At 40.8% G+C, this 26,359-nt stretch overlaps 1 protein-coding gene across 1 annotated transcript; it reads right to left on the bottom strand.

Moving 5' to 3' along the window:
• Window positions 1-78: 78 nt before the first annotated feature.
• Ndufs4 (NADH:ubiquinone oxidoreductase subunit S4) lies at window positions 79-26,117 on the bottom strand. The gene is made up of 3 exons (XM_051172260.1): window positions 25,903-26,117; window positions 21,737-21,810; window positions 79-290 (listed from the first exon to the last, which is right to left on the bottom strand). The coding sequence occupies exons 1-3, from the start codon at window positions 26,115-26,117 to the stop codon at window positions 187-189; spliced, it is 393 nt and encodes a 130-aa protein (XP_051028217.1). The 3' UTR covers window positions 79-186.
• Window positions 26,118-26,359: the final 242 nt, after the last annotated feature.

Genomic DNA, 26,359 nt, shown 5'->3' with positions numbered 1-26,359 from the left:
TTCTCTGTACCGGAAACTGTAGTGTGTTCAGTGTGAGACATCAAAAACACTTAAAGTAGAAACCGCCCAGTGTACCTGTAGTTTCAAGGTCACATTTATTAGATTAAGAGGTGCATTATCCATGGACTATAAATAGTGCCCAGCTGACTTTAGTCACAGTCAAGCGGAGATGCAGCTAGTGCCACCCTATTTCGTAGACACTCTTGTTCTTTTGTTCCAAGAAAAGTTTGCACCATAAGACTTGGACTTGGGTTTCGGAACCTTCCTCTCTTCCACGTCATAGCTCCACCCTAGTGAAAAAACAAAACCAAAACAAAACCCACAGGAAGACAATTAATGAGGATACTTAAGCAACAAGCAAGCAGAGGCTAACTTTTATAATTTCATGTTTATTTATCAACAGGAATAAATGTTAACAAACCTGAAATATATTTAGTAATTTATTTCCTCTCAATCCTGTGTGCAAAAGTCTAAACAATGCCTGAAGAGGAGTTGTCATAGTTCAAAGCAAAGGTGTAACCTATGACTGAATTTCTACTTACTTAAAACTTCTTGCTTAATTACCAACAGTTATGCATTACATAGAATCCGACTTCTATACATGGCTTAACACGGGACACCTTTAACTACTACAAAGAACACGCAATAGTATAACTCACCTTCCTGCTCTAAGAGCTAGTGTCTGGAACACATCTGAGGTTCTCCCCCATTCCTCTTGAGATGACCAAGTTCTGTCCCCTTACTAACTCAAGTAAAATTATTTTCAACATTTGTTTAATGAACTAATGTGATTAGTTCAAATCATAGACCAACAACACAAACATTGAGACCAGTTGGATCCAAATGTCTGGTGAGGACTTGAGAGTTGAACTTAAAACAGTTTCAGCAGAGTTTAAGGCAAACCAAACTGAAAGCCTTTGCTCAAAAATGTTTTCTGAGTTTGTATCTTTTCTCCAAATACCTTTTCGTGTTTCCTAACTTTGGAGATTTAAAGTTACTTCTAAGAATATCTGTTTTGAGTGGCCTTTAGTTGTCCCTACAGAAGGGAACAATCCAATCAACGCTCCTCCTTGGGCAGAACTGTTCCGTTAGGCTAAGCAACTCTTTCAACTTTTATTTTTCTTTATAAATCCCATTTTCCCACTATTCTTTTCTCTCAGGACTCTTTCAAATAACTCATCTTCAAGCATGTTTCTTCATCATGTATAAAATGTCTAAAATACATATTATAGAGTCAAAGCAAGTGACTTCTTGATCAGATCAATTCTAAGGAACTCTAATGTCTCTTCATGAGTAAAGTAAATGAGTAACCCTCACGCCAGCAAGTCCTTAGTAGGAATTATCAACTACGCCAAACAAAACAAAACAAAAAACACAAAAAAACAAAAAAAAAGACCATGATGTGTGAGCTCAAAGTACCTACCCTACTGTAATTGTCCAAGAAAAGAAAACAGTAGCCTTGAATGCAATAATTGATCATTTAAACTACTGGATTCGCCATCATCCCATTGTGCAAACAAAGCCCAATACCTATAAGGCAATGGGAAATCAGAAAGGCAGGATCAACACTGGATTAGCTTCAACATTAGGCTAGCTTTAACTGACAGAAATTTGTTTTGATTTTGTTTTCCTTTTTTCATGGCAGATAAGTGCATACAATGTAATAGACAGTAAAAGTGCACAATCCTAAGGCAAGCTCCATGGCTTCAGAATGGTCTTTCCCACTGTGTAAGTTCCCTGAGGTGTCTAGAGTGTGGGACGTGGCACATGCGTGGATGGGTGCCTTGGCTTAGCTGTGTGGTGTATGGGCACTCATCACAGTGCAGTGGTTAAGAGAAAGCATACTAAGACCACCCATTTGGGTCGCGTGCTCAGTATCACTCTCAGAGTGCATGTTCTGAGCACTTCCCTATGCATTAGGAAAACACTGCAGCTTCAGAGAAGCTGGTCTCAAAAAATAAGTACATTAATTGGTTTTTTCCATTTCAATACAATGTCGTCAGAGCAAACAGTACCCATTTCATAAGGCTGTCATGAGGAGTGGATCTACTCATGACTCCGAGTCCATCATGTCTGCTGTGTGATGAACTGGATACAATGAGCAATAACCTAGTTATTAACTATGGATCTGGTTTATTAGATAAGTTAATGGAGTAATTGGAGGATGATCATTTAAATACTTTAAACTCAGTTATTTTCCACACCAATTAGCAGATGCTGATAATTGCTAAAAGCAAAATTTAAGACGATACAACAGATATTTACTGAACATTTACTATTCACTTAAAGTACTGATAGCTTATTATGTGTAAAGGACTATTTTTAGAGACTGATGGTAAACAAAGGAATGAAACAAAACAAAAATCCCCAAACTCATTAAAGCTAACAATAAAAATTAATAAAAATGTGTAGTAATTGGGGTGCTGATATATACTAGCTGAGTGAAACTATTTGTATACTCTAACTAATGGCTTCTAGATAGGAAAGCCCTCCTTCCCTGAAAAGGTAACAGTAAGGCCTAGAAGCGATCTGGGAGCACCAGCTGGAGACCTCCGGGAAGGATTTCAGGTAAAGAGACAGTAGCTACGCAGGCCCTCAGGCAAGAACACAACTGGTGGAATGAGGTCTGTGAGTCTGTAAGTCACTTGGCTTATAAGGTGGGCAATTATATATAAGTTATAAGTATAATACAGTTATTCATACTTGGTTATGATTTACTTCTACCTAGACTAAATAAACAAGCCTTAAATGATAGGGCTAAGAATAGTCAAAGCCATTGTAACATAGGCTGACTTTAAAGCCATACACTGTCCAGTTCATATATTTAAAGAAATTCAGTTTTATATATCTTGTAGTTACGATTTTTATTTTGTGCTTTCTTCCAATTTGATCGTATGTTTTTTTTTTTTTTAATTTAAAAAAATTCCTCAAAATGAAGTCTGTGGCCACAGTGCTCACTCCACCTTTCTCCAACTGGAGAAGAACCAGGCTTCCCAGTGTTGCTCCTGTAGCTTGTTATGACCATCACTGGTTGGTTACTCAAGAATTCTATGGTCTTCCTTGCCAAACAGTGAGTGGGAACATGCTTTGTCACCCCCTACCACCTGCTAAGACAGACTTTACAGTTTAACGGTGTCCCGAGGAAACAAGACCTGCAAATACTGTGAATTCTAACTGCTCACCGTACACAGAACCTAGGCACAGATCTATTATCTGTTCTGGTTAGAGATTCCAAAGTGCTGTCAGGGTCAGTGCCCCAAAATTAGAATAGAATATTTAAACACAGAAATGCCAAACTGGTTTAGCTTGTCTCCTAGCTAGACTGCATTTGTCACCCATGGGGATAACAATTCAGAAGAGACCTGCAGTCTGCATGTGGTCTCCACAACTGCTCACCACAGTCACCCTGACTGTTAGGACAGAGGGAGAAACTGTGTTCCTTCATGTCTTTCTGTGGAAAACAGACTTGCTCCTAAAGCGGACAAACACCTGCACTCATTTAACAAAAGCAACAAAGGTTCTAAGGTAGGCTAATGGCAATCATCGCAGACCATGAAAGGAAAGGGCGACCATGTGACTTTGGATTCCCAATTCTGCTCTGTTCTGGGACATGCCAAGATGGAACTCTAAGAATAACACTTGCAAAGATATTGAACATGTGCCCGTGCCTGGCAATGGGTACGTTACATGAATTACACATGCTCCTTTTTTTTTTCTCATCTGAAATTTGTTCCTAAAAGGAAGAATTTTATATGAAACAGAACATAGAAAATGTATTGGTAAAATATTCACAAGGTCCAAATTTCTATTTTCTCAACTTTAAGGTATTAAAAAAACAAAACAAAACAAACAAACAAATAATTCAACCTTGTATTTGAGATGAGCAGAGCATTGTCTGAAGAACACTTATTTAAAGCGAAGGTGCAGTCTATGACAGTGTCCCATATGTCATCTTATTGGGTCATTCAAAACCAGGCCCTGCTTTTTCCAGCTGTGCAACAAGAAGATCAAAGCAACTGAGTCCCAGGCAGCTGCCCAGGGATGGAGTAAAGCTCCCAGGACTGCCATCACTTCCCACTGCAGAGAGTAGCCATATGGCACAGATTAGCCACAAATCCACCCACCAGCACCTACATGATGATCGGAGCTGACTCTGCTTTCTCACACAGTAGAATGCTTTCACAAAAATATTTTGAACCTTAAGCTCTAGTGTAAAGTACATCTGGCAAATGCTTAGTAAACGTAAATGTGATCTTTAACATTCAATAACAAATTTCTTTTCCAAAAGCAGGCCATCTTATTTTGTGGATCTTACACTGGCTGGATTGTTCTATTCCTGACGCAATCATTGGTGCAGTCTTTTCACACATGTACATATACACACAAGCCCTTGAAAATAAGCCAGGCGGCAATGCTAGCGTATGACTTTCATGTGAGATGAAGAGAAGTCCATTCACTTGATCTACAGAGCCACTTCATCTATGACTCAGTAATAAACATACAGAGAGACATTCATTTGTTCTCTTACTGCTGATGACAGATTTTACTCTAGAAACCCCGACTGCAGTCCTGTGAAAGGCTCTTCTCCTCTGATGACATAATCACAAACCCTGACATTCATGACATTGGAAGTGAACAGTTCAATAATTTGTGCTGCAACAAGTGTACACCACATAATACAACACAAACAACTGGGGACCAGAACAAACAAGTCTTTGAGACGCTAAGGGGGTGACACTGATAAATAGTGGATGTTTCAAGACATTTCACCAGATTATTGTCTGGCATTATCACACCCAGTGAAGGCAAAGCAAACACCAAACATTTAAAGAGGAAAGGTAGAAAGCTTCCCAGGAATCTCACTTTAAAAAAAAAAAAAATCCCACTTTGAAATGATTTTACATATCTTAGATATTCTTTTAGAAAACACTATGGAAGTGCTAAGGTTGTGGGTAAAATGGAAGACAAGTCTTCTCTGTGAAAGCACATATGACGTCAATAAACAAAGGCAAGCACAGCACCTGGAAGATTCATTAGGGTAACAAACATCCTGTATCTGCTAGAGACAAAGCCCCTCGCGAGATACCACAACCCTCCGACGCAACAGTCAATGGTCTCTTTAAATTTATTTTTCAAATAAATACTGCTATACAGATTAACATTATTTCTAACGCATTAATTGGAAATATCCTATTCATAATTTGCCATAAAAGAAACCAGGATATCAAATAATTGCTGTGCTTCAAGAGCACAGTTGAAAACTGGTTTAGAAATTTAGAACACAACCCGGCATGGTGGCTCACACCTTTAATCCCGGCACTCAGGAGGCAGAGTCAGGCTGAGTTCAAGGCCAGCCTGGTCTACAAAGTGAGTCCAGGACACCCAAGGCTACACAAGGAAGCCCTGTCTTGAAAAACCAGGAACAAAAAGGAAATTTAGAACACATATTTTTCTGCCTTGAAAAGATACATGAAAATATTTAAAAATCATGACCAGAAATTTTGAGGTAATTAATCTGAGGCATGGGCTATGCATAGAATTCCCAGAACCCTACTTAACTCACCATACACTAGTAACCCGCCAAACCACCACACAGAATCCTACCATAAGACAAATGATTTCAGAGTTCTACTGGGGCTAGGGGTGCAGGGTGTCTAAGGAATAACTCTCTTCCTCCCACATGCACTACCTCAGCTGGTAAAATCTCTCCATCGAGGATTTGGGATAAAGAATAAGTAGGGGAAACCCTTTGTAGGCTGTTGGTACAAATAATACTCAGCTGTGAGTTCATAAAATTCATTTGTAGCCCCCAAATCAATACACTTCAAGCTTCTGTGGTCACTCATGATTTGCACAGGAGTAAACAGACTTGGAAGTGCCTCCTAGCTCAGCTCCTGCCAAGCACTGTCGCTTCCTTCTTGGTCTAGCCCTCAGACTCCAAACAAGTGTCCTCATCAAGGTCTGTTTAGAGCCAGATTTTTTGTTTTGGTTTGTGTGTCTTGTGGGTGGTTCCTAGGCATGGTGCCAGAAGACTACGGTGTGACAATGTGGGTATTAGATAAGTTTTGTGCCCGGCACAGTGGCGCACGCCTTTAATCCCAGCACTTGGGAGGCAGGTGGATCTGGATCGCTGTGAGTTCGAGGCCAGCCTGGTCTACAAAGTGAGTCTAGGATAGCTAAGGCTACACAGAGAAACCCTGTCTCGAAAAAAACAGAAACAAAACATTTTAAAAATTAGTTAAGTTTTGTTCCAGGTATGAGTTAGCATGTTGTTGTTTATAAGGTCAGTGTAGATGAATCAATAATATATTAAATAACATGTCTTTAGAAGGAGATACAAATAGCCGGACTTGGTGGTGCACCTGTAGTCCCAGCACTCCAGAGGCAGAGGCAGGTGAATCTCTGTGAGTTTGAGGCTAGCCTGGTCTACAGAGTGAGTCTAGGACAGCCAGGGCTACACAGAGAAACCCTGTCTCTAGAAACAAACAAACAAAAACAAAAACACCCAAAAGACACAAACAACAGACTAGTGTTTCAACTGGTGAAAGGACCTGACAGCAGCTTGGAGGAACTCACCTCTATTTTCCCACAACTTGTAGTGTTCTGTTGACACCAGAGGGTTTGATTATCACCTGTAAAGTGGATAACCCCAGTAACATGCACGCACTTCCACCCTATCTCCACCTCCTGACTTTACTCTAGAAATACTAGTTTTGTCTCTACTTGGAATTTATATCAACATCCCTTTACCTCACATAATTTCATGCTGTCTTTGTTAGAACTAAAAAAAACAAAACAAAACAAAAACCAAGCACCCCCTAAGGGCAAACCCACTGGTATAAAATGAGTGGACTATAGGATTGCAAATGTACTTTCAGCACCCTCAGGAGCCTATGACTGGGGTCCTGCCAGGAAGAGCCCCCTTCCCCTGGCCTAGGAGCCATCTGGCTCCCTATTGACGTGCATACCAAAGCCAGTGCTGGCCTCCAGACCCTCAGACCCCATTCACATGTACTGGCCATGCATCTCAAAGCATGGTTAGTCCTTCCCACCTCCTCCACTCCTCCCCTGCGCTGGCTCCAGGCTGGTGCAGAGGACAGCTCACTTCCCACTCTCTTTATAACACGCAGTAGCCCGCTCTGGCCCCACTATTGTCTCATTATTCTCCACTATGCTCTCAGAAATAGCCCTGGACATGTCCAGTTGGCTTCTCTTGTCTCTGCTCTGGCCTCTTCCAGATGCCGCTGGATGTTCTCTCTCTTGTCCACTCTCTTGGCTGTTTTGGTAGTGTTTTAATGTGCCCCCAGTCAGACCCTTGCTTTTCGGAGCTGACTATAACATCTGCCTGGCTTCTTTGTATCTCATGAGTAAAACAAATTCTTTAATGTAAGTGCTCATTGTATTCACAAGCCAAATATAAGTGACCATGGCCAGGAACTACAGATAAGGTCTACTAAAAATCCACGTTCCAGTTTGCTAACTGTGAAGTTTTATAGCAAAGAACAAAGTTTTTAACCGAGTCACTTTTAAAATACACTGGTGGGAACATTAGGCAGGATAAAGCAAGGGCTCTCCTCAGATGCTGTCTGTTGCCTGTTAATGCATTTCAAAAGCTTTTATCTATTAGTCACAAGATGTTATGTCAGAGACAGGTGGACAAGTAATGACAAGAATCGTATTTAGGCTCCAACCTATAAATTCTGCTCATTACAACATCATTAATACTTTGTGATCAGTGTAAGACACACTCTTTCTTTCACACTGCATACAAAAGAAGGAGTGAAAGGCTTCTCTGAATCACACATGCTGGTAGAGGTGGTCATGTAGAATTTCTAACCTCAGTTCTAAATTTTCAGAGATAAATTAATGAGTGCACAATTGTGAAGCTTTATTAGTTCATACCAAAGAGCTATTTTTTTTTTTTTTTTTTAGTAAGTACAAATTTTTAATTTATTTGGACTTAAAATAGCGAAGATTAACTAACCTGATTCTCGGCTTTCTTACCCAACAGAATAGATTTGTATAAACTATTCATTAACTAGGATCATCAAATGGCCAGACTTGTAAGAATAAGGCACAAAATTCATGGAAAAATTAAAATTAGAGAAGCAGAGTTAGGCGTGCTCTCGTGTGCTTTGGCGTCTGGACTTGAGCACAGGCACACCCTTCTTTGCTGGGGATGTATGCCTGCATTTGTTGATGAATCTGCTGGATGGCTCACGGAGACCTCCAAGACTGGTCAGTATAGATTCTTTTTCTATGAATATGTTCCTTCTCAAGTTACACAAATTTACCAATCAAATAAACCAGCATTACTTTGGATTAATGTTTATAGTCATGAGAATGTAAAAGTGTCTTTTAACTGGGTTGATTAGTCCCTCCAGCAATTTTACTTAAAAATAAATTATCCAAGATTATTATTAAAACCTTAGGTAACAGGTTGACAAGATGGCTGAGCAGGCAAAGGTGCATGCCGCCATTCCTGTTGACCTGAGTGCCTGAGATGATCCTGGAATGCACACATGGTGGAAAGAGAGAACCAACTCTTTCACGTTATGCTCTGACCTCCACACACGCACACATGCACACACTAAATAAAATAAATACCTTTATTGAAATGAATGGATGTCTAGATTATTTATTACCAAGTGAGATGGTTTACTGAGCCATTAATTATGACAAGGTTCAGGGAACATTAGCCCAAATATGACATTTGTGTATTTAATAATGAAAAAGCAACAGCAGGAAGGCCACTCTGATTTTTGGCTCTTGTCCCCTGAAGCTCTAAAAGAACTGTCTGCCCACCCATCTTCTGAAACAGGACACAAGACCCTCGTGTTTCCTGCATCCAGAGAAGGAAGGCATAGAGCAGCAGAAGGAGCAGCCTGAAGTGGCAAGCACAGAGGTACCTATGTTACACCGTCCTCTGCCCAGCCAAACTGCAGCACAAATATGCATCATTTCATCAAATTTAGCCCTTTTCGGGTGGGGCAGAGTCACACGTATCCTAGGATGGTGTTAAACTCACCATGTAGCCGAGGATGATCAGGAGCTTCTGCTCCTCCTGCCTCAACCTCCCAAGCTGAGGAGCCACCACTTCCAGTTCACAATTTTCTACTTGTTCCCTTTGTGACTTCATAACCAAAGAAACCCGAGCTGACAGATAATCTAATAATGGCAGTTTAAAAAATGTAAACAATGCAAAAACTTTGTGAGCAACATGACAGGATATGCCTTATTTATCAAGGGGCAAGAGAATGAAGACAGGCCTGAACACAGAAAGTTGACTTCCCTGTATTATGGCATATGAACACTGTAAGACTGAAAAATCCCATCAAATGTGTAGTAATCTTAGCAAAGCTTGCTTTATGTCGCTGGGCTCAGGTCCTAGGTTACTGTCCCCATGTATGTTATAAAGGTTGCTCTTTCTAGCACCTTCCTCCATGGCAAACATTATGGTTTATCACAATGACTTGATAAGCTTTCTGCTGACTTCAAGTTCTTGGTCACCAGTGTAGGAGCTACGGTTTTTACAGTTCTGCTACCCTCTGCTAACTTTTTAGGTTTTACTGTGATTTTGAAATGAACAGCCCATTTTTACTTTTTAGGTAACTACAATCCTATACCAAGCTTACCTGCTCACATCGCTTTTTTGGTGCTGGGTAGCAAACCCAGGGTTTTGTCTATGCTTGGGTATGTGCCTATAGCTGAGCTACAATACTTGACCCTCGACTTATTGTCACTCCAAAATGAAATCCTAAACAAAACACACACACACACACACACACACACACACACACACACACACACACACACACACCTTTGAGACTCCACAGGACACCGCATTAAATCTGGGCTCTTTCCCACTGCAAAGGGAAGCATCTGAAGTAATGTACATTTATTTGGCATGTTACTACTGCAAGGCTGCTCTGAAGAGACGGTCAGTCAGGAGCCACCCTAGCCACATGAGGTTAAATTTGATGGGTAAAAAGGTTATCAAAACAAGCATGTCTGCTGTGGTGTTCCAATCTAGGAGTATTGATTGGCATTGTTTTCTCTGCCAAGTAAAGATTTTAAAGGCAGGAAAATTCTCAAGCACAACAGGGTAACAGGAGAGAAATATTAAACACTGCCAACAGGAGCAGGAAGAACCAGCCATTGGAGAAAGGTATTTACTGGGGGTGCAGTAGATCTTCCCAAAAGCAGAGGAGGACTGGGGGTTTTAAGTCTCTGAGGAGTTTTCCTGCTCCCTCTCCTAATCTAGGGTTGGCTGGTTGGTTGGCCTCTAACCCATAGGAGCCAGCCCATCAGCAGGGGTCTGCAGTCAGAAGAAAAGAAGGGAAAACCCTATAAGGCCTTTGTTTTAAGCTGCCAGGCTTTTATTATGTCTTCAGGATGAGGAAGAAGCCAGCTATCTTGAAGTCATGGCTCCTCTCCTTGTCTGTTTGCCTTGGGAAGTCTGTCTCCACCTAGTCCCTCACTGTATGAATCGATAAGGTCCTGGAGATTTCTTCAGCTGTCACCGGCTTACATGCATCTAAGTCTTTGTTCTGCTTTGCTTAATAGGAGAGAACCCCTTGTTACTTAAAAAGAATTCTACCTGCTTTAGACCTATCGTCTAGGTCAACAAACATTAACTTGGAAACGACACTCATTTACCTGAGACTAACATGCAGGTATTTAAGACACACAGCAAACTTACTGTATCTCTTCCCTAATGTCCATGCGTTTTACTGCAAGCTTCCTGTACTCTTATCTCTACAAAGAGACTGCTGGAGCAGGAAAATGCTGCCCTGAGATGGAGGGCATTAACTGAACAAAAGGTACTCAGAGCCCATACCCTGGTTTTTCTCCCCCAAGACAGGACACAAAAGCTAGAAGTTGTTGGTCATGATGCGGCATGCGTTATAATTTAAGCATGTAAGCATATGCCTGAGCCAGGAGATCAACATGAGTTCCAGTACAACCCAGGTTACAAAACAAGCTCTAGGCCATTCTGAGCTACATAAGACCCTGTCTCCTACACCTCTTTCAAAACAAAACCAAAACAATTTAAAAAGAAAGGAAAGAAAAACCTGTAACAGTTTTCCTTGCTTGACTCTAATCTGCCTTGATTTATGACTTCCTTCTGTTCTTGTGTGGGGCAATCTGAAGCCATGTCACTCGAATTCCACTCAGTGTGGGCTTACCTCAGTGCTCTTTGCTGAGCAGCCGTGCTCTGTGTGAGCCTTGGAAAGCAAAGGCTGGCTTTTCTTCCTGCTTCTCCTCTATTTTCAGAGGTAGGCTTTCTCTACCAACAGACCCACCATGAGCACAAAGCAAGTCTCACAGCCTGCTCTGTTCTCTTATTCCTCAGGAACACCTTCCTTCATTTTGAGGATTTCAAAGACTTTTATAGCTAACAACAATGGGGAAAAACACAGGGGGTAAAATACCATACCAGAGAAAAGTCACCAAGTTCCAAATCAGATCAAACGAGGGGGAAAGCCATTTCTGGTTTTTATTAGCATGTAAATGGTAGTAGATGTTAGGCTTCTGCCATCCATGTTTTCCACAGCTGTCTCCCACCGCCTCTCTCCATGAGGTAGCTCCCTCCTCCTGCCAAGCTTTCCCGTAGCACAAGGAAAGACAAAAGCCACCTGGGTGAGAAAGGTTGGTCCTTGCAGGCCACAATGAGATGAAGTAAGGTTCATCTGCATTTCAGAGGATGCCTCAGTCTCTTACCCTCCCCCCCCTTTTTTTAATAAACAACTTTTTTTTTTTTTTTTACAAACAAGCTATTTTAAAAGAGTTCCTTTGGAGCACACGTGCGGCATTAGAGGTTTAAGATGTGGCATTAAAGCCAAAAGCCAATGGAATCTTTGTATCTTCTTTATTTTGTATTCAAATATTTGGGATTAGGAGAGCTGGAGGTGTGAAGGATGCAAAGGGCAGAAAAATGTTGAATGAGTGACATTCAGCCTTTACTCCCAACTGCCCATCTTTAGAGAGCCAGCCTCCCACAGAAAGTGAGGTGCAGTTAGAAAGAGAAGCAGGGGACACGTCAGGAATTAGCAACTGGCTAGAGGAAAGACATTTCTTTTAGTCTCTGGAGTGAGAGCATTCTTATGTAAAAAGACAGACAGACACACATATATATGAAATATGCATATATCATATATATATCCTATGTACTGCTGATGACTGTACTGTCCAATGCAAATGTGTGAACATATATTTCAGTTTTTAGTAGTTATACTAAATAAATGAATGAAAAGCAGCAAGAAAAGCTAGTTTGAACTACATATGTAGCCCAAAGTATTTAAAATATTAACATTTAGTGTGAAAAAAAAAATCATTAATGGTTTTTATTAAGTCTTTGAAATCTACTGAGTATTTTAAATTAATAGCACACCATAATTCTAAGCGGGATATTGAGAGTAGTGTTCACTCCCAAATGGCCAGTGTGGATCTAGAGTAATTTTCAAGTCCTACCAGTGTGTCAGAAACAGCACTGTACTTAGACTTTAAAGACATGGGCCCCACAGATTAGGGACACTATGACTGATCTTAGGTTTTCTCTTTATCTTCTTTAAATTCAAAACATTTACTAGAGTAAGACTTTAGAACAAGGATCACATTTAGCTTGGGAACAACACCAGCATTATGAGAGGACTTTGAAGAGCTCTGCAATAGGCTTCAGGGTGACCACCTTTAAAAACGCAGGATAAGCTCCCACTAATTTGACAGAAAAGCCTTTGCTGCTGTAGGGACTTGTACAAACAGGGATGTGTATGTGTTGTGGCTCTGGAAGAGGTATCTCCAAGGCTGGTTCTTTAGTCTGCTGAGCACTTAAGCCAAAGGCACCACCTCAGAGCCACGGGCCCCCTGGCCCTCTCCTGCCCTCCTCTTTCTGGCTCTTCTCTCCCCAAGGGAGCTTTTCTGAATTCCCTTTATCTGACTGTCATGGTTTAAACTTAAATGTCCCCAAAAGGCTCAAGTGAAGCTTGGTCACAAAGGGGCGGCACCACTGGCGGGAAGCAGGACCTTCTTAGAGGAAGCTGTGTGACTGAAGGCTGCCCCTCTCCTCTCTGCTTCTAGGGTACTGCCAGGTCAAGTCAACAGCTGTACAACCCACTCTCCTGAAAATGTCCTACCGCAAAGCAAGAAGGCTAAGCAAGTACAGACTGAAACTTCTCATACAAGAAGCCACCAGAGTAATGAGTCTTTTCTACTGTTGATGGTAACAGGACACAGAACTGCTAGACAGTTCAGGGTGAAAAGGCCACAAAGAAAAGTGACCAGTTTCTTTCTTGGCTAAACTCTTGAAATGTCCTTGAGTGTGTGGGCAGCCTAGTCCTTGCCAGAGGCTGGAAGATGCCAGGAACTTGCTCTGTATTTCCTTATCTCTTTTCCCTGAAAGAGTATCCCTTTCTGGAAAACATCCTGAGGGCATGGTTACCAGAGCACCTGGAAGGATCTGCAATCACAAACTCCCGCAAGCACCCCCCCCCCCACACACACACACGTTCTCCCAGGACGTCCTGCAGTACTCCTCGCTCTTTCACTTTCGGTCTTAAGCTCCTACCTGTACATCTGCACTGTATCTTCTAAGACTCCTAGGTTTCCATCTTTGAGTTTGTGAGTTAACTGGCTCTGGGCAGCTTTGGTGGTGGACAAGTTCCTGGGCCTTGGTTCCCCATGAAGGCTCTATCATTCTCGGATATACTCAAAATATCCCTCTATCTGTTTTGTTGTTGTTGTTTCTAAGACTATTAAATATGAAAATCAAGATGCCAGGCAACAGGTATGATATGGAAAAGTTAATTACAGAAGCATAGAAGAGCAGGAAAGGGGGAGGGGCACCCCAAGGGGAGAGAGGCATGAGAGGAAGAGAAAGGGAGAGAGCAGAGGAAGAGGAAAAGGAAGAGAGTATCATGGGCAGCTGGTGCCCACCGAGGGGCAGGCAGGTGATGATGTCACAGGTTGTTAGGCAGACTGAGAGTAGGTATGCTAACAGTTTCTCTGTCTGTCCTGGACTCACTTTGTAGACCAGGCAGTCGTCAAACTCACGGAGTTCTGCCTGCCTCTGCTTCCCTGAGTGCTAGGATTGCAGGCGTGCAGCACTGCATCCTGCTTTTGTTGCTGTTGTTTTTGGTGTGTGTGTGTGTGTGTGTGTGTGTGTGTGTGTGTGTGTGTGTGTGTGTGAGAGAGAGAGAGAGAGAGAGAGAGAGAGAGAGAGAGAGAGAGAGAGAGAGAGAGAGGGAGGAACTCACTATGCAAACCAAGCTGTCCTCACACTTAGATCTGCCTGCCTCTACGGCATGTGCCACTCGTCTAGCCTTGTATCACTTTTAATTTGGTTAAGTAAGGTATTTTGCACAACAACAAAATCTGTCCACAATAAACTGACTAAATGTTCATAAGCTAGAATGCAGCTGTCATCACAGGAGGAGGCGGCTAGAAGTCAGCTGCCCACCCTGCTCAGAGTGGCTCTGGCATGGGCCATCACTTGTTCTAAGGCATGCGACCTGAAAGCTTAAGACAATCTGGGCCACTGAGACGGTGCAGCCGCTAAGGGTACTTGCTACCAAGCATGCCAACCTGAGTGCCATCTCCAGAATCCATAGAATGGAAGGAGAAAACTGACACCCACAAGTTGGCCTCTGACCCCCATATCCAGTTCACCATGCATTTTTTTGCCTCCAAGCTTAAACTTTAACTTCTTTCTACATTTTACAAGATGAAATCTTGCAACTTTCTGGCCTCTCAGCAGTCTCATATTTGTGAGCTTTATTTTCAATGACACACCTATCAGACTTCAAGAGGAAGAGAAATTCCCTTTGCTCTTATGCAAGAAACTGATATGAGGCTTTGAGAGATGGCTCAGTGACTAAGAGCACTCACTGGCTGCGCTTCCAGAAGACCCAAGTACAGTTCCCAGCACCCACAAGGTGGCTCTAAATTTTCTGTAACCCAAGTCCTAGGACCTCCAAGGGCACATGACACACATCTGGTACCCAGACATACATGCAGACAAAACATCCATATACATAAAATAAGTAATTTTTAAAAATTGCTAGTCATTTTTCTATAGTTTCTTTCCCTCCAAATTTCTAATCAGAAAGACTTAGTAGATCTACTATGAGAAAGAAGCAATAGCAAATTAAAATAACATAGAAAAATTTAAATGATATGGTAAAAGAATTTACAAATTACTCAACATGTTTTCTGGAAAGTAACTTAATCTGGGAATAATTCACTAGCCATACTAATTGAAATTCACCAATATGTACCTAACACATTAAAGATAAAGATGAATAAAATTCTGTTTCCCCTTAGAATAGGTGTTTAGAATTTAGTAGTCAGGGCAAAATACTACTGTCAGACTGTCAGGACTATCTATGCCTTACATAATGATTTAACTCTAGAGCCCGGCCACACAGCACTGGCATAACACAACAGCAATGAAAAAAGTAAGGTGCACAACTATACTGCAAGAGTTTTAAGGGGGAAATCATTGTAAAAGTTCAAAGGATTTGGTGGTAACCAGCAGCTCTCAAACTGGATTTCAGGCTTGCTCAGTTAAGGGGGAATCACGTTGGGTACTGGGAACCTCGCCACCTCCTCATGGCTAGTGAGGTCAGGGGCCTTAGAGGAGAGCCTCCATCTGACTCGTCACTCGGCCAGCACAGGCCCCAGCTCTACTCTAAATACTTACCCTATGCCCACAGATCAGTGTAGTTCTCTCCCCTCAACAAGGAGACCCATCTCTGCCACAGATGGAGGCCACTGCAGAAAAGCACAGCTGATCAAAGTGAAGAGAACAAGTGGCACCGAGTCCCAGCTGACGCATCTACAACGCAGCCCTGCTCCTCGTTACCACGGACACTGAGAAAGAGGCTACGGAGAGGAGCAGTGTGTCTGGAGTGTAACTATCTAACTGTTGTGATATATAGAGATGACGTGGTGGAGTGGCACCACAACAAGCTTGTCCTGAGGTGTGCACCCTCTTGAGGAATCACACCAAGCAACAGATCTGGTATAAAGGAGGTTGATTGTGGTGGTGAGAGCCTGGGGCCAGAGTTAGGGACAGTGAGTGAGCCATGGGGGCAGAGAGGGAAACAGTGGTGACAGAGAGAAGCGGGGAGGGGAGAACACACTGGGACGGAGGTGGGTGTGGGGGCGGTGAGGGTGTGTGTGGAGGTGTTCTGATATCCCGCCCCTACCTGGTACAGGTGGCAGGTGATGACAAAAGCAATTGCTAGGACCTTGAAAGCAAGCCAGCTGAATGGCCTGTATGCTAACACTAACAACCTCAGGGAAAGCATCCTATGAAATCTCAACAACATGGCTGCATGAACAAGACCTGAAGAAGAACGACACCAACAGACATACCGACATGAAGGTGGGAAATCCACCAAGCCCCAAGCTTAGATAAAGACCTACAGGCTCCTCAGGGATGTTGCGAGGTGAGGAAACAGTCTTCCACAGGGAACAGCTCCCTGTTAGTTACCCAATGCTAAGTGGTCAGCCCTGAAAGAATACACATACAAGTAGCATTATATGGACTGTGTATGTATGCGCATTTTTACATATATAGATACAATTGTTAGAAAAAAGAGGCAAAGGCCATGAATTTGACAGAGAGGGGAAGAAGGTATATGTGAGAGGGTTAAAGGAAAGAAAAGGGGAAATAATGTAATTATATTTTAATTTCCAAAAAGGAAACAAGAATTTTAAAAGTTCTTTTATAAGTTAGAAGGAAAAGAACTTACCCCATGGGAGGGGATGGGGAGTGGGATGGGGAGGGGGGGAAACAGGGAAAGAAGCAGAGTCTGGGGGCAGAGCGCAGTTGGGCAGGGTGCCTGGCTGGTGTGCAGAAGGGATCCCTGACCGTCAGCGCAGTTGGGCAGGGTGCCTGGCTGGTGTGCAGAAGGGATCCCTGCACCCTCAAAATGAGGAATTAACTAGATCAGCTCACATTTTCTGTCACAGGACAAGTAGTAATTATTTTCAACAATGCAGTCCTACCACTGTCATAGCTAAGCCATCATGGACTATATATACCTTGTACCATGTGGGCCCAGTGATTAAACTCAGGCTATCAGTGTTTACTGGCTGAGCCACCTCACAGGGCCATGGCTTTTTATATAATTTGTTCAAGCTGTAAATACACGATCTTGCTACTTAATGTTATTTAATGTCTCTACACCATAGTTTTCTTGAGTGGCAAATGAGGGTAATGGCTGCTCATGCTTCCTGGGGCTCTCAGGAGGATTATTTATTCTAATATTAATCTTTGTCACAAAGACACTTATTGCCTGAGCTCTCAAAGTACAACAGAGGTCCCTTACAATGTCTAGAAAGTAAGCCAATCTGAAAATCCCATTCCTCATAGAAATGATTCTCTACAAATGACTTTATGCAAGGAAATACTCATGACTTCTCTTTTTAAAATTAGCATTTAGATATTAGGGACATGGAAAACTAAGAAAACATAGTGTTTTCAGAATATTCTGAGTATATAAATTATCTTTTTGTTTTGTGACAGTTTTATCTTGGCCGCTGGACACTACTGAAAAGCAAGCATAGACTACTCATAACTGCAGTGTCTTTGAAGAGTTCACCAGCATCAATACGTTTCCCCTGAAGAGAAAACAATGAGGTCATAGGCTGGTCCCATCCAACTCACCTTCTTATTTCAAAGATGGAAAAACAATGTGTATTAAAAACCAAGTGTAGTGACGCATGACTGGCCAAGCTATCCTGTGTGATAAGACAAGGTGGAATTAGAGTCCTAGTTGCTAGCCCCTTACTCAGCTGACTTTATATGTTGGTGCTTTTGAACCAACTAACCTCTCCCTCCCTCCCTCCCTCCCTCTCTCTCTCTCCCTCTCTCTCTCTCCTCTCTCCCTCCCCTTCTCTTTCTCTCTCTTTCCCCTCCCTCCCTCTCTCCCCCCCTCTTAAGATAACCTTGACCTCCTGATCTTCCTGTCTCAAGCCTCCCATAAGCAGGGATTACAGGTGTATGACATCCCATCTGTTTGAAGTATTTCAGTGCTCTATATTTGGTAACTTAGACATTGGCTCACCTAACTTTTTATAGCATATAGCAATAAAATGATGTTAGGTGTGGGAAAAAGGAAGGTCTGTTTTTATGGCCCCACAATAGTCTAAGAGAAGTAAATCATCATGGAGAGCGTTGCTGAGGAATTTAGAGAAGATTCTTCAAGCTGTGAGGATTCTCTACCCTCCAAGCTACTTACTTAGACTTTGTATGGTGGTTTGAATAAAAATGACTGCCATAGGCTCATATAGTTGAATGCTTAGTCACCAAGGAGAGGAACTGATAGGTTTAGAAGGGTTAGGAGGTGTGGCCTTGCTGAAGGAAGTGTGTCACTTGCCCAGACTTTCTCTGCCTGCAGATCAGGATGTAACTCTCAGCTACTGCCCCAGCACCACCCGGCCTGCTGCCAGCCCTGCCATGACGACAATGGCCCAAACCTCTGACTCTAAGCTCCCACTTAAATTCTTTTGTAAGTGTTGCCTTGATCATGGTGTCCTTTACAGCAACAGAGCAGTGACGAAGATACCTTGCTTCCACTATACCTGAGAAAGTAGGGCCTACCTACTTAAAGACACGTAATGTTAAATGTTAAAGAAACACAGCAGGTCACTAACGCCACAGTGAATACAAAACATGGCATTACCCTGGAAATCAGGGTAGCTTTAAGTTCTTGAGACCAAAGAATCCTTACTTTTACTGGGTACAGATTATGCCAGGCTTTGTGAAGGTGCTGAAGACAGATCAGTGACTCAGACAGGTCTGCAGTTCTGCAGACTGAAAATGTAAATCCGCTGTGAGAGGGTTTTCTAAGTCGCTATCAGCTGAGCTTTCTCAAGTTACATTTCCTACTGGCTTTGACTAACGAACTTTCTTTCCTGGGGAGGTAAATCAAATTAGAAAATCACCTGATTTCAATAACAGCCGTGTCTACTTCACACCTACAATTCACATAGCAACCGTAGTCATATGCGCCTTCTGACCACTTAAGAGAAAGACTAGCAAGGGATTTAACAGTTTAATTAGATTTCCTGTTACTGAACTCATGATACAAACTCCGGATGAGTAATTTGGAAGGTGTGAGACATGAAGTATGGAAGGCTGAAAGGATGAAAAACATTAATAGGACTGTTTAATTAAAATACAGACATATTTTACAATGTTATTTTATATTAAATTAGTAATATGATTATGCTGACAACAATTTCATGTGTAAGAAATTTAGGGAGGATACAAGGGATGGTATAACAATTGAGATGTAATATGAATACATTAATAAAATATATTAAAAAATTGAGAACTTGGCCAAAAAGTGTCCAAGGAAAGTGCACTTAACCCTTTTGAAGAAACACTTTTGGTCTATTACTAAGGTGGCATACTTATGTACTTTTATGCATGATGTGTCAGACCATATTTAATAACTTTGCCTTTTATTAACTTATTTAATCCTCACAGCAACTCTCCTTTACATATGGAAACTCAAGTACAAAGTCATGATGACCAGCCATGTTTCAAACACAGTTAGTTTGGCTCTAAGCTCATGGTATGCTCAGCCACTGTCCTGTATACCCCAGATCCTGACGTTAGACTTTTAAATCACAGGCTACGAAATACTAAGCGAGGAAGTACAACAAATATTCTAGAAACATTTACAGTGCCTTTATATTTTTACATCAAATGTATTAGATAACACTAGTTTTTCATATATACTATACTACCTTATACTAACAATGTACTTTAAACTGATGTGGAACCCTGCTGGAAAGGTCAATGGTCAAAGCCTGACGTAATTGGATAACAGTTGAGCTCCTTCTATTATGATGGGCTCCCTGTCTCAGTGGGGTTCTCTCTGCACCTGATCTGGGGAAGCCCAGATCTTGTAAGGTACTGCAAAGATGCCAGAGGAAGGGAGGGAGGTGAGGTCAGAGACAATCATTAACAATTGCCTACATTTTAGGTACATTCACACCTGATATTCTTATTTCACATGTACTTTGTTTTTTTTTTGAGACAGGGTTTCTCTGCAGCCCTGGCTGTCCTGGGCTCACTTTGTAGACTAGGCTGTCCTGGAACTCAGAGAGATCTGCCTGCCTCTGCCTCCCAAGTGCTGGGATTACAGGTGTGCACCATTGTGCCTGGCCATATGTTCTATCTTAAAATTTTATTCATGTGTATTGCCTGCCTGCAATATATATATTTGGACACTACATGTATGAGTTTCAGACAGCTGTGAGCTGCCATGTGGGTGCTAGAAATTGAATCTAGATGCTCTAAAGGAACAGTCAGCAATCCTATCCATTAAGTCATTTCTCCAGCCCCTTATAAGTACTCTTAACTGAAAAACAAACACTAAATCCAGTATGAAATTAAACATATAATTTCAAAAATTGAGTAAACTGCTCTAGCCCCAAGGCCTCCTTTTCACTACAATATATTAACTTAATAGCAGAAAATGATTTTTAAAAAAGAATTTTAAAAATTTGTTTGTAGCAAGATCACCATAAACTAATATATTATTGCTTTCCCAAGAGCTTCCATATATTCTTACACCACATAAATGTAATGCACTGTGGAAATTACGCTTACATTTAAGCTTAAAGGGAAGTTTAGAATGAATATAACAACTACCTTCAAGTAATTAAAAGGCTATTAGGTAAAATAATAGCCCTCAGATTTTTAGATCAAAAGAAGAAAGAGCTCTACAGTAAAATGTCAAAACTGAAATAGACTATGACACATGCAATTAGATTTTAAATAACTGTTAGGTAAGTGTTGAACCAGTGATCTTATTCTCTGTCTCTATTTCAAGTTTGGTCTTTGATGTTACACTAGACTTTCAGTTACATATTTTGTGATCAGGGCAGGGAGAAATTTTGATGTGGAGAAAAGCGAACAAACCTAAAAAACCAATGGGTTAGATACATAAAATGATTTTTTTTTTCAGTTCAAATTCCACATACTTAAATGTTTTATCTACATTTATTTATTGTGTGTGTACATATATACTGCAGCATGCATGCAGAGGTCCAAGTACAACTTGTGGGTGTTGATTATTTCTACCAAGGGGTGTCAGGGATTAAACTCTGGCTTGGTGAGTGACTACCTAGCTAAGTACTGTCAGGCAACCCTGCTGCTAAGGTTGCAGGGCACCATTCCCAGAAAATGCTGAGCTCAGTGAAAATGGAGGGCTCGGCTCCCTCGGCCAGATTTCTTCTTCTCTGCCTTGAACAGCCCAGATCCCCACATGCTCTACCAGAAGAATGTCACACAGTCCTTAGGGAAATTACAGGCCCAATTCCCCTTGCCATGACAAGAACCCATTCAGCAAGCGTCTGGGATTCCTGGAGTGCCTCTCTGCGTTAATAAGGCATCTCAGTACCTTAGTCCTTCTCCCACCTTGGAAATCACACCCCCCCCCCAAAACATTATATATAACCCTCGTTAACCCAAATAAATGATCTGCCTCCCTGCAGCTGGTTCTGGAATGTTATTTCCGTTCATGTCCACAAGCCACCGAGCTCCCAGTTTGTCGTTTCTGCTTCCGTGTTGCTGAGGACCAGTGGTCAACAACCCCAGCAAAGGGAAGAGCCCCGAGTATCTGTCCATATTTCATATTCTGAAGTGGTTTTAAGGTTAAGAACATAAAACCTTAGCTTGACTTAAAAAGGAAGGCAGGAAGCTCAATCATACCATTTTTTTCTGCAAAGGCAATTGCATCTTCTTTGGCACTGAACGTTAGGACCATGTTTGAGAGGGGATCAGCCCTAGAAGAGAGAGTTTCCATGATTTAATATTCAGCTTTGGCTGCGAGATAATCAGTGCCTTAAATATAATGCTTTTGCTATATTATCAAGCAAATTATGACAGAATATTTTATCTGTAATAATCTCTAAATACAATGACTTATTTCTATGTTAAACCTGGAGGTGCTAGGAGAGGGTTCTCAGAAGCCAGCCTGGTCTACAAAGTGAGTCCAGGATAGCCAAGGCTGCACAAGGAAACTGTCTCAAAACAAAACAAAACAAAACAATAAACAAACAAGCAAAAGTTTAACAAGCAATCAATCATTCTTTCAGCTTGGTTTGTCATTCTCCTTCATCTATTTCATAGTTCTTTCTAGGTTGTATTGCTATCAAGAACTTAATCTTTCTGTCTCTTCTTTTAAATTCCAACACACCCTTTAGCATGTTACCAGATGGATCTTCCTATTATTTTTTTTCCAAAACCCAGTGCCAGCTCAAAAACTTCAAACAGTTTCTACTGTCTGCCACAGTGGCTTCCACCTCCTAACCATTTACGCTCTTGTGTAGTACAGTCAGACTCTTTTTCAGACTTCCTTTGAATTATCCCAATAAGTAACCAACTAGTCCCATCCGACTTGTTTCTATGAACACACAATCTATATGAAATTTCCTATCACTTCAATTGTTCCTGCTTCTGAGAACCCTCTCCTAGCACCTCCACATATGGAGTCCACCCCAACCATTTCTCACGGCTCACTCTGAGTACCAATCTTTTCCATAACATCTCTCGTACTTTATCCTCTCCAGCTGCATGTTTTTCATGGCTAGGTCACCTAAATGAGGCAATTTTGGGTCTTTAGAAAAAGATGTATATTAGATATACGATCTGGTCATTGGCTTCCATCATACTCAAGAGTGCTCTGTAAGTACTGAAATTTATTGAATAGATATTTTCTCCCTCCCATTAAATAAAGCAGCTACTTCATTAAAAAGAAAGTTATAAGCTGAAGATGTAGATCACTCAGAATATTGCCTAGAGTTGACCATCAGTATCACACTTGCATTCAACCACAAACCTTCAGACATATATACCTAGGCTCTAAGTATTTTTCCTATGTTTTACATGCTAATATTAGATATATCGTGATAAAATAAAATGGAGAGAGGCTGAGAACCCAAATTATGGTAAGGTCATTCATTTATTTCAGATATAAAATTTTCAGATTTTTATTATTTTAAATTATCTGTATGCATGTGCGTCTGTGTGGAGGTATATGTACATTAATTCAGGTGCCTGCAAAAAGCCAGATGTGTCAGACTGCCCTGGAGCCAGAGTTTAAGATAAGTGTGAGTCACCCAGCGTAGGTGCTGGGAGTCAAACGTAGGTCTTGTTGAAGAGTCTGCAACCATCGAGCCATCTCTCTCCAGCACAAGATAGTAAATTTTGTAAATGGCAAGCTTTGAAGTAAATGTAAAAACTTCACCTTCCAATTTAACTGTTTCATAAAAAGGTTTTAAAGTACATCACAAAAGAAGCCAAAATTCAGTATGTTTAAGCAACAATTTTGTATACTATCTTTTTCTGTGATTAAGAAGCTAAACATTGGGGCTGGAGAGATGGCTCAGTGGATAAGAGCACTGCTTGCTCCTCCAGAAGTCCTGAGTTCAGTTCTCAGCAACCACATGGTGGCTCACAGCCATCTGTTCTGTAATCTGATGCCCTCTTCTGGCCTGCAGGTGTACATGCAAGCAGAGCACTCATACATAAAATAAATAATAAAATCTTAAAAAAAAAAAAAAAAAAAGAGTAAAAAAGCTAAACATTGCAGGAAAAAAAAGCTTGATTCTAATATCAACAAATGTGACAGTTCCTGTATTTTCCAAGTTAGTGGTTATTAATATTACAACAAAAGAACTAACTTTTATAAAATATTAAGATGCAAAATAATACTTCTGACAAAATAACTATAGAAAATTCTTGTTTTAAAAATAGGTTTTACTTTGGACAAGCTATTTTGAAAAGAGCTTTACCTCTTACACATGGAGAGCATATACTTTTCATCCCATATATTAAGTGATTAGAACTTCAGAATGTGTGATATTTCTAGGAGCAATGCTATGATCATGACTGGGTGAATATTTGTGCAAGCACATCAAAGTGAAATTTATTTTCTAAGCCCACTGATAAGGTTTAAGATACACTACACAAAACATGGTATCTGGCATTTGAGAAAATAAAATATAAGTAACTAAATCTCCCTGCCTGCTCTTGCCCTTCTGCCCCGAAGCAGGCTGTAACAAAATTCTCTGAACTTCCTCTGACGTCAGTATGAAACGTTCTCTACAGCACCGGAGACCTAGAGAAAAGGAATGTGTCCCTGAAGACACAGGGTGCGCATGGGAATTTAAACCGAGCAGCCTGGCCAGCATCCCCCAACTAATCACCATTAGATCACAGCTCCTTTGTCTGGGCATTCCTTTACCTGACAACTGTTACTGCAAGGTTCTGTGTTTCTTTGGGTCTTTATTTGAAGGCTGTTTCATATAATGTGTATATTTCATATAATGTGTATATGCATTTGTATGTTTATTCTAGTGTGAATCTAGTTATTAGTAATCTAGTTACTAGTTAATCTAGTAATCTAGGCATTAGTGTTGTGATGGTAGGAATAGGTCTGTATAACTTCAGAAAATTCAACCTTTTCTTCCCTTTTTCCCTCCCTCACACCAACTCATTTTTTCTTCTTTCTCAGCTTTTAATCCAAGCTGGCCTCAAACTCCTTATCTTCTTGACCCAACCTTCAAAACATAGGGATTTAAAATATTCACTGCCATGTTGACTAGCCTTATATTCTTAACTAAAGTCTTTCCCCAGAAACAAGCTAAATACACAAGTATAACTGCTGAATCAAGGCTCTGCTACTGCATTATCACTGGAAATGCATTAATATGTAAATTCCAGGTACAGATGAACATATAGAAATCTATGTAACTCAAAAGAATGATCATAACATTTTAACCACAATGTACGGACAAAGATTTTTCTTCTAAATTTCTTAGGTCTCGGGGCTGGAGAGATGGCTCAGTGGTTAAGAGCGCCACCTGCTCTTCCAGAGGTCCTGAGTTCAATTCCCAGCAACCACATGGTGGCTCACAACCATCTATAATGTAATCTGATACCCTCTTCTGCAGATAAAAGCACTCATATGCAATAAATAAAATAAACAAATCTTTAAAAATAAAGATAAAAATAAAAAAAATTTCTTAGGTCTCTGAAAATATGATTGACAAAAGACTCCATATATTACATGAAATATAAAATTTAAGATACATCCTTCTAGAAACTATGTTTTACATAATTTGCCTAATATAATTCTATTGAAATTTTAAAATGGAAGAATATTTAACAAAAACTTTCCTGATACAGCAACAAACATGTCTTCTAAAATTTATTCTACTGTTATAAATATTAATTTATAATTAATTATTATTTAAATCTTAATCATAAGATCTCAGGAAATTATATATTTTCCTCAAATTAGTTAATTTCTGATTTTAGTTTTCATACCTCTAACAAACAAAATATATGCTACACAGTAGTATTATTTTAATTTAAAAACAAGCTGAAGTTGTGTATGATGGTGCACTAAGGAAAGATGTGATGACAGCTGGCAACACTGAGGCCGGTCTGGACTAATAGCAAGTTCTCGGCTGGCCAATGCTACACAGCGAGAGCTTCTTTAAAATAAAAAAATAAATAAAAATTTAAAAAAACCTAACTAAAAATCAAAGTGAAACAAAAACAAGTTAGTGTCACTAAATTATTAATGTCACTACCAGAATATATTTTACCAATATTCATAGTTTGAATGCCACATATCAATGCTTATCTCAGCAGTGTCCAGACTCGTACTTAGGAAGTTTATTGTGGATGTCTATAATACATAAAGGAACAGATATAATTCCATTTTCTACATTGTAATGAAACCTAACTATATTAAAAGGAATTTTCACAAACGTATTAGCTCTAAGAAAAATTAGTATTATCTTTAAAGAAAAAAAAAATCCACTATTTTCAACAGAAAATTGGAAAACAATATTCAAAGTACTCACGTTGATGCCCAACCCATCAAAGGATTTTCCCATCTCTCTCTAGTATCAAACTCCATCTTCCATTTCTTTGTGTTGTTTACTCCAGATTGCATGTTATTGCGAGCAGGGACAAAGATCCTGACCTTCCTGGTTTTGATGTGCTCTTCGGGAACGCCAGTTAAGGTAGTGACGTCCTGCGGACAAACAGGACAACAGACGTCGTTAAACACCTGCATGTCAGTGACACGCTTTTCTCATTTCCTCTCTTCATACACTTGTGCTCTGACTTGCTTGTAATCGGGATAGTCTTTCTCACGACTACCCTGATGCTGTTTTGTACACATTTGCACTGTGCTGTCTGTAAATACTAAATTTGGGGGCAGGTGTCAGTGAAGAGGCCGGAAAACATTTCCCTCTCCTTTGCACACCTTGAACCCAAGGCCTAGTGCACGCCACACCAGTGCTCAGCCCCGAATCC

The sequence above is a fragment of the Acomys russatus genome, chromosome 30 (genome assembly GCF_903995435.1).
Source record: "Acomys russatus chromosome 30, mAcoRus1.1, whole genome shotgun sequence".
Taxonomy (NCBI): Eukaryota; Metazoa; Chordata; class Mammalia; order Rodentia; family Muridae; genus Acomys; species Acomys russatus.
This window is presented reverse-complemented; position numbering and strand designations above follow the sequence as displayed.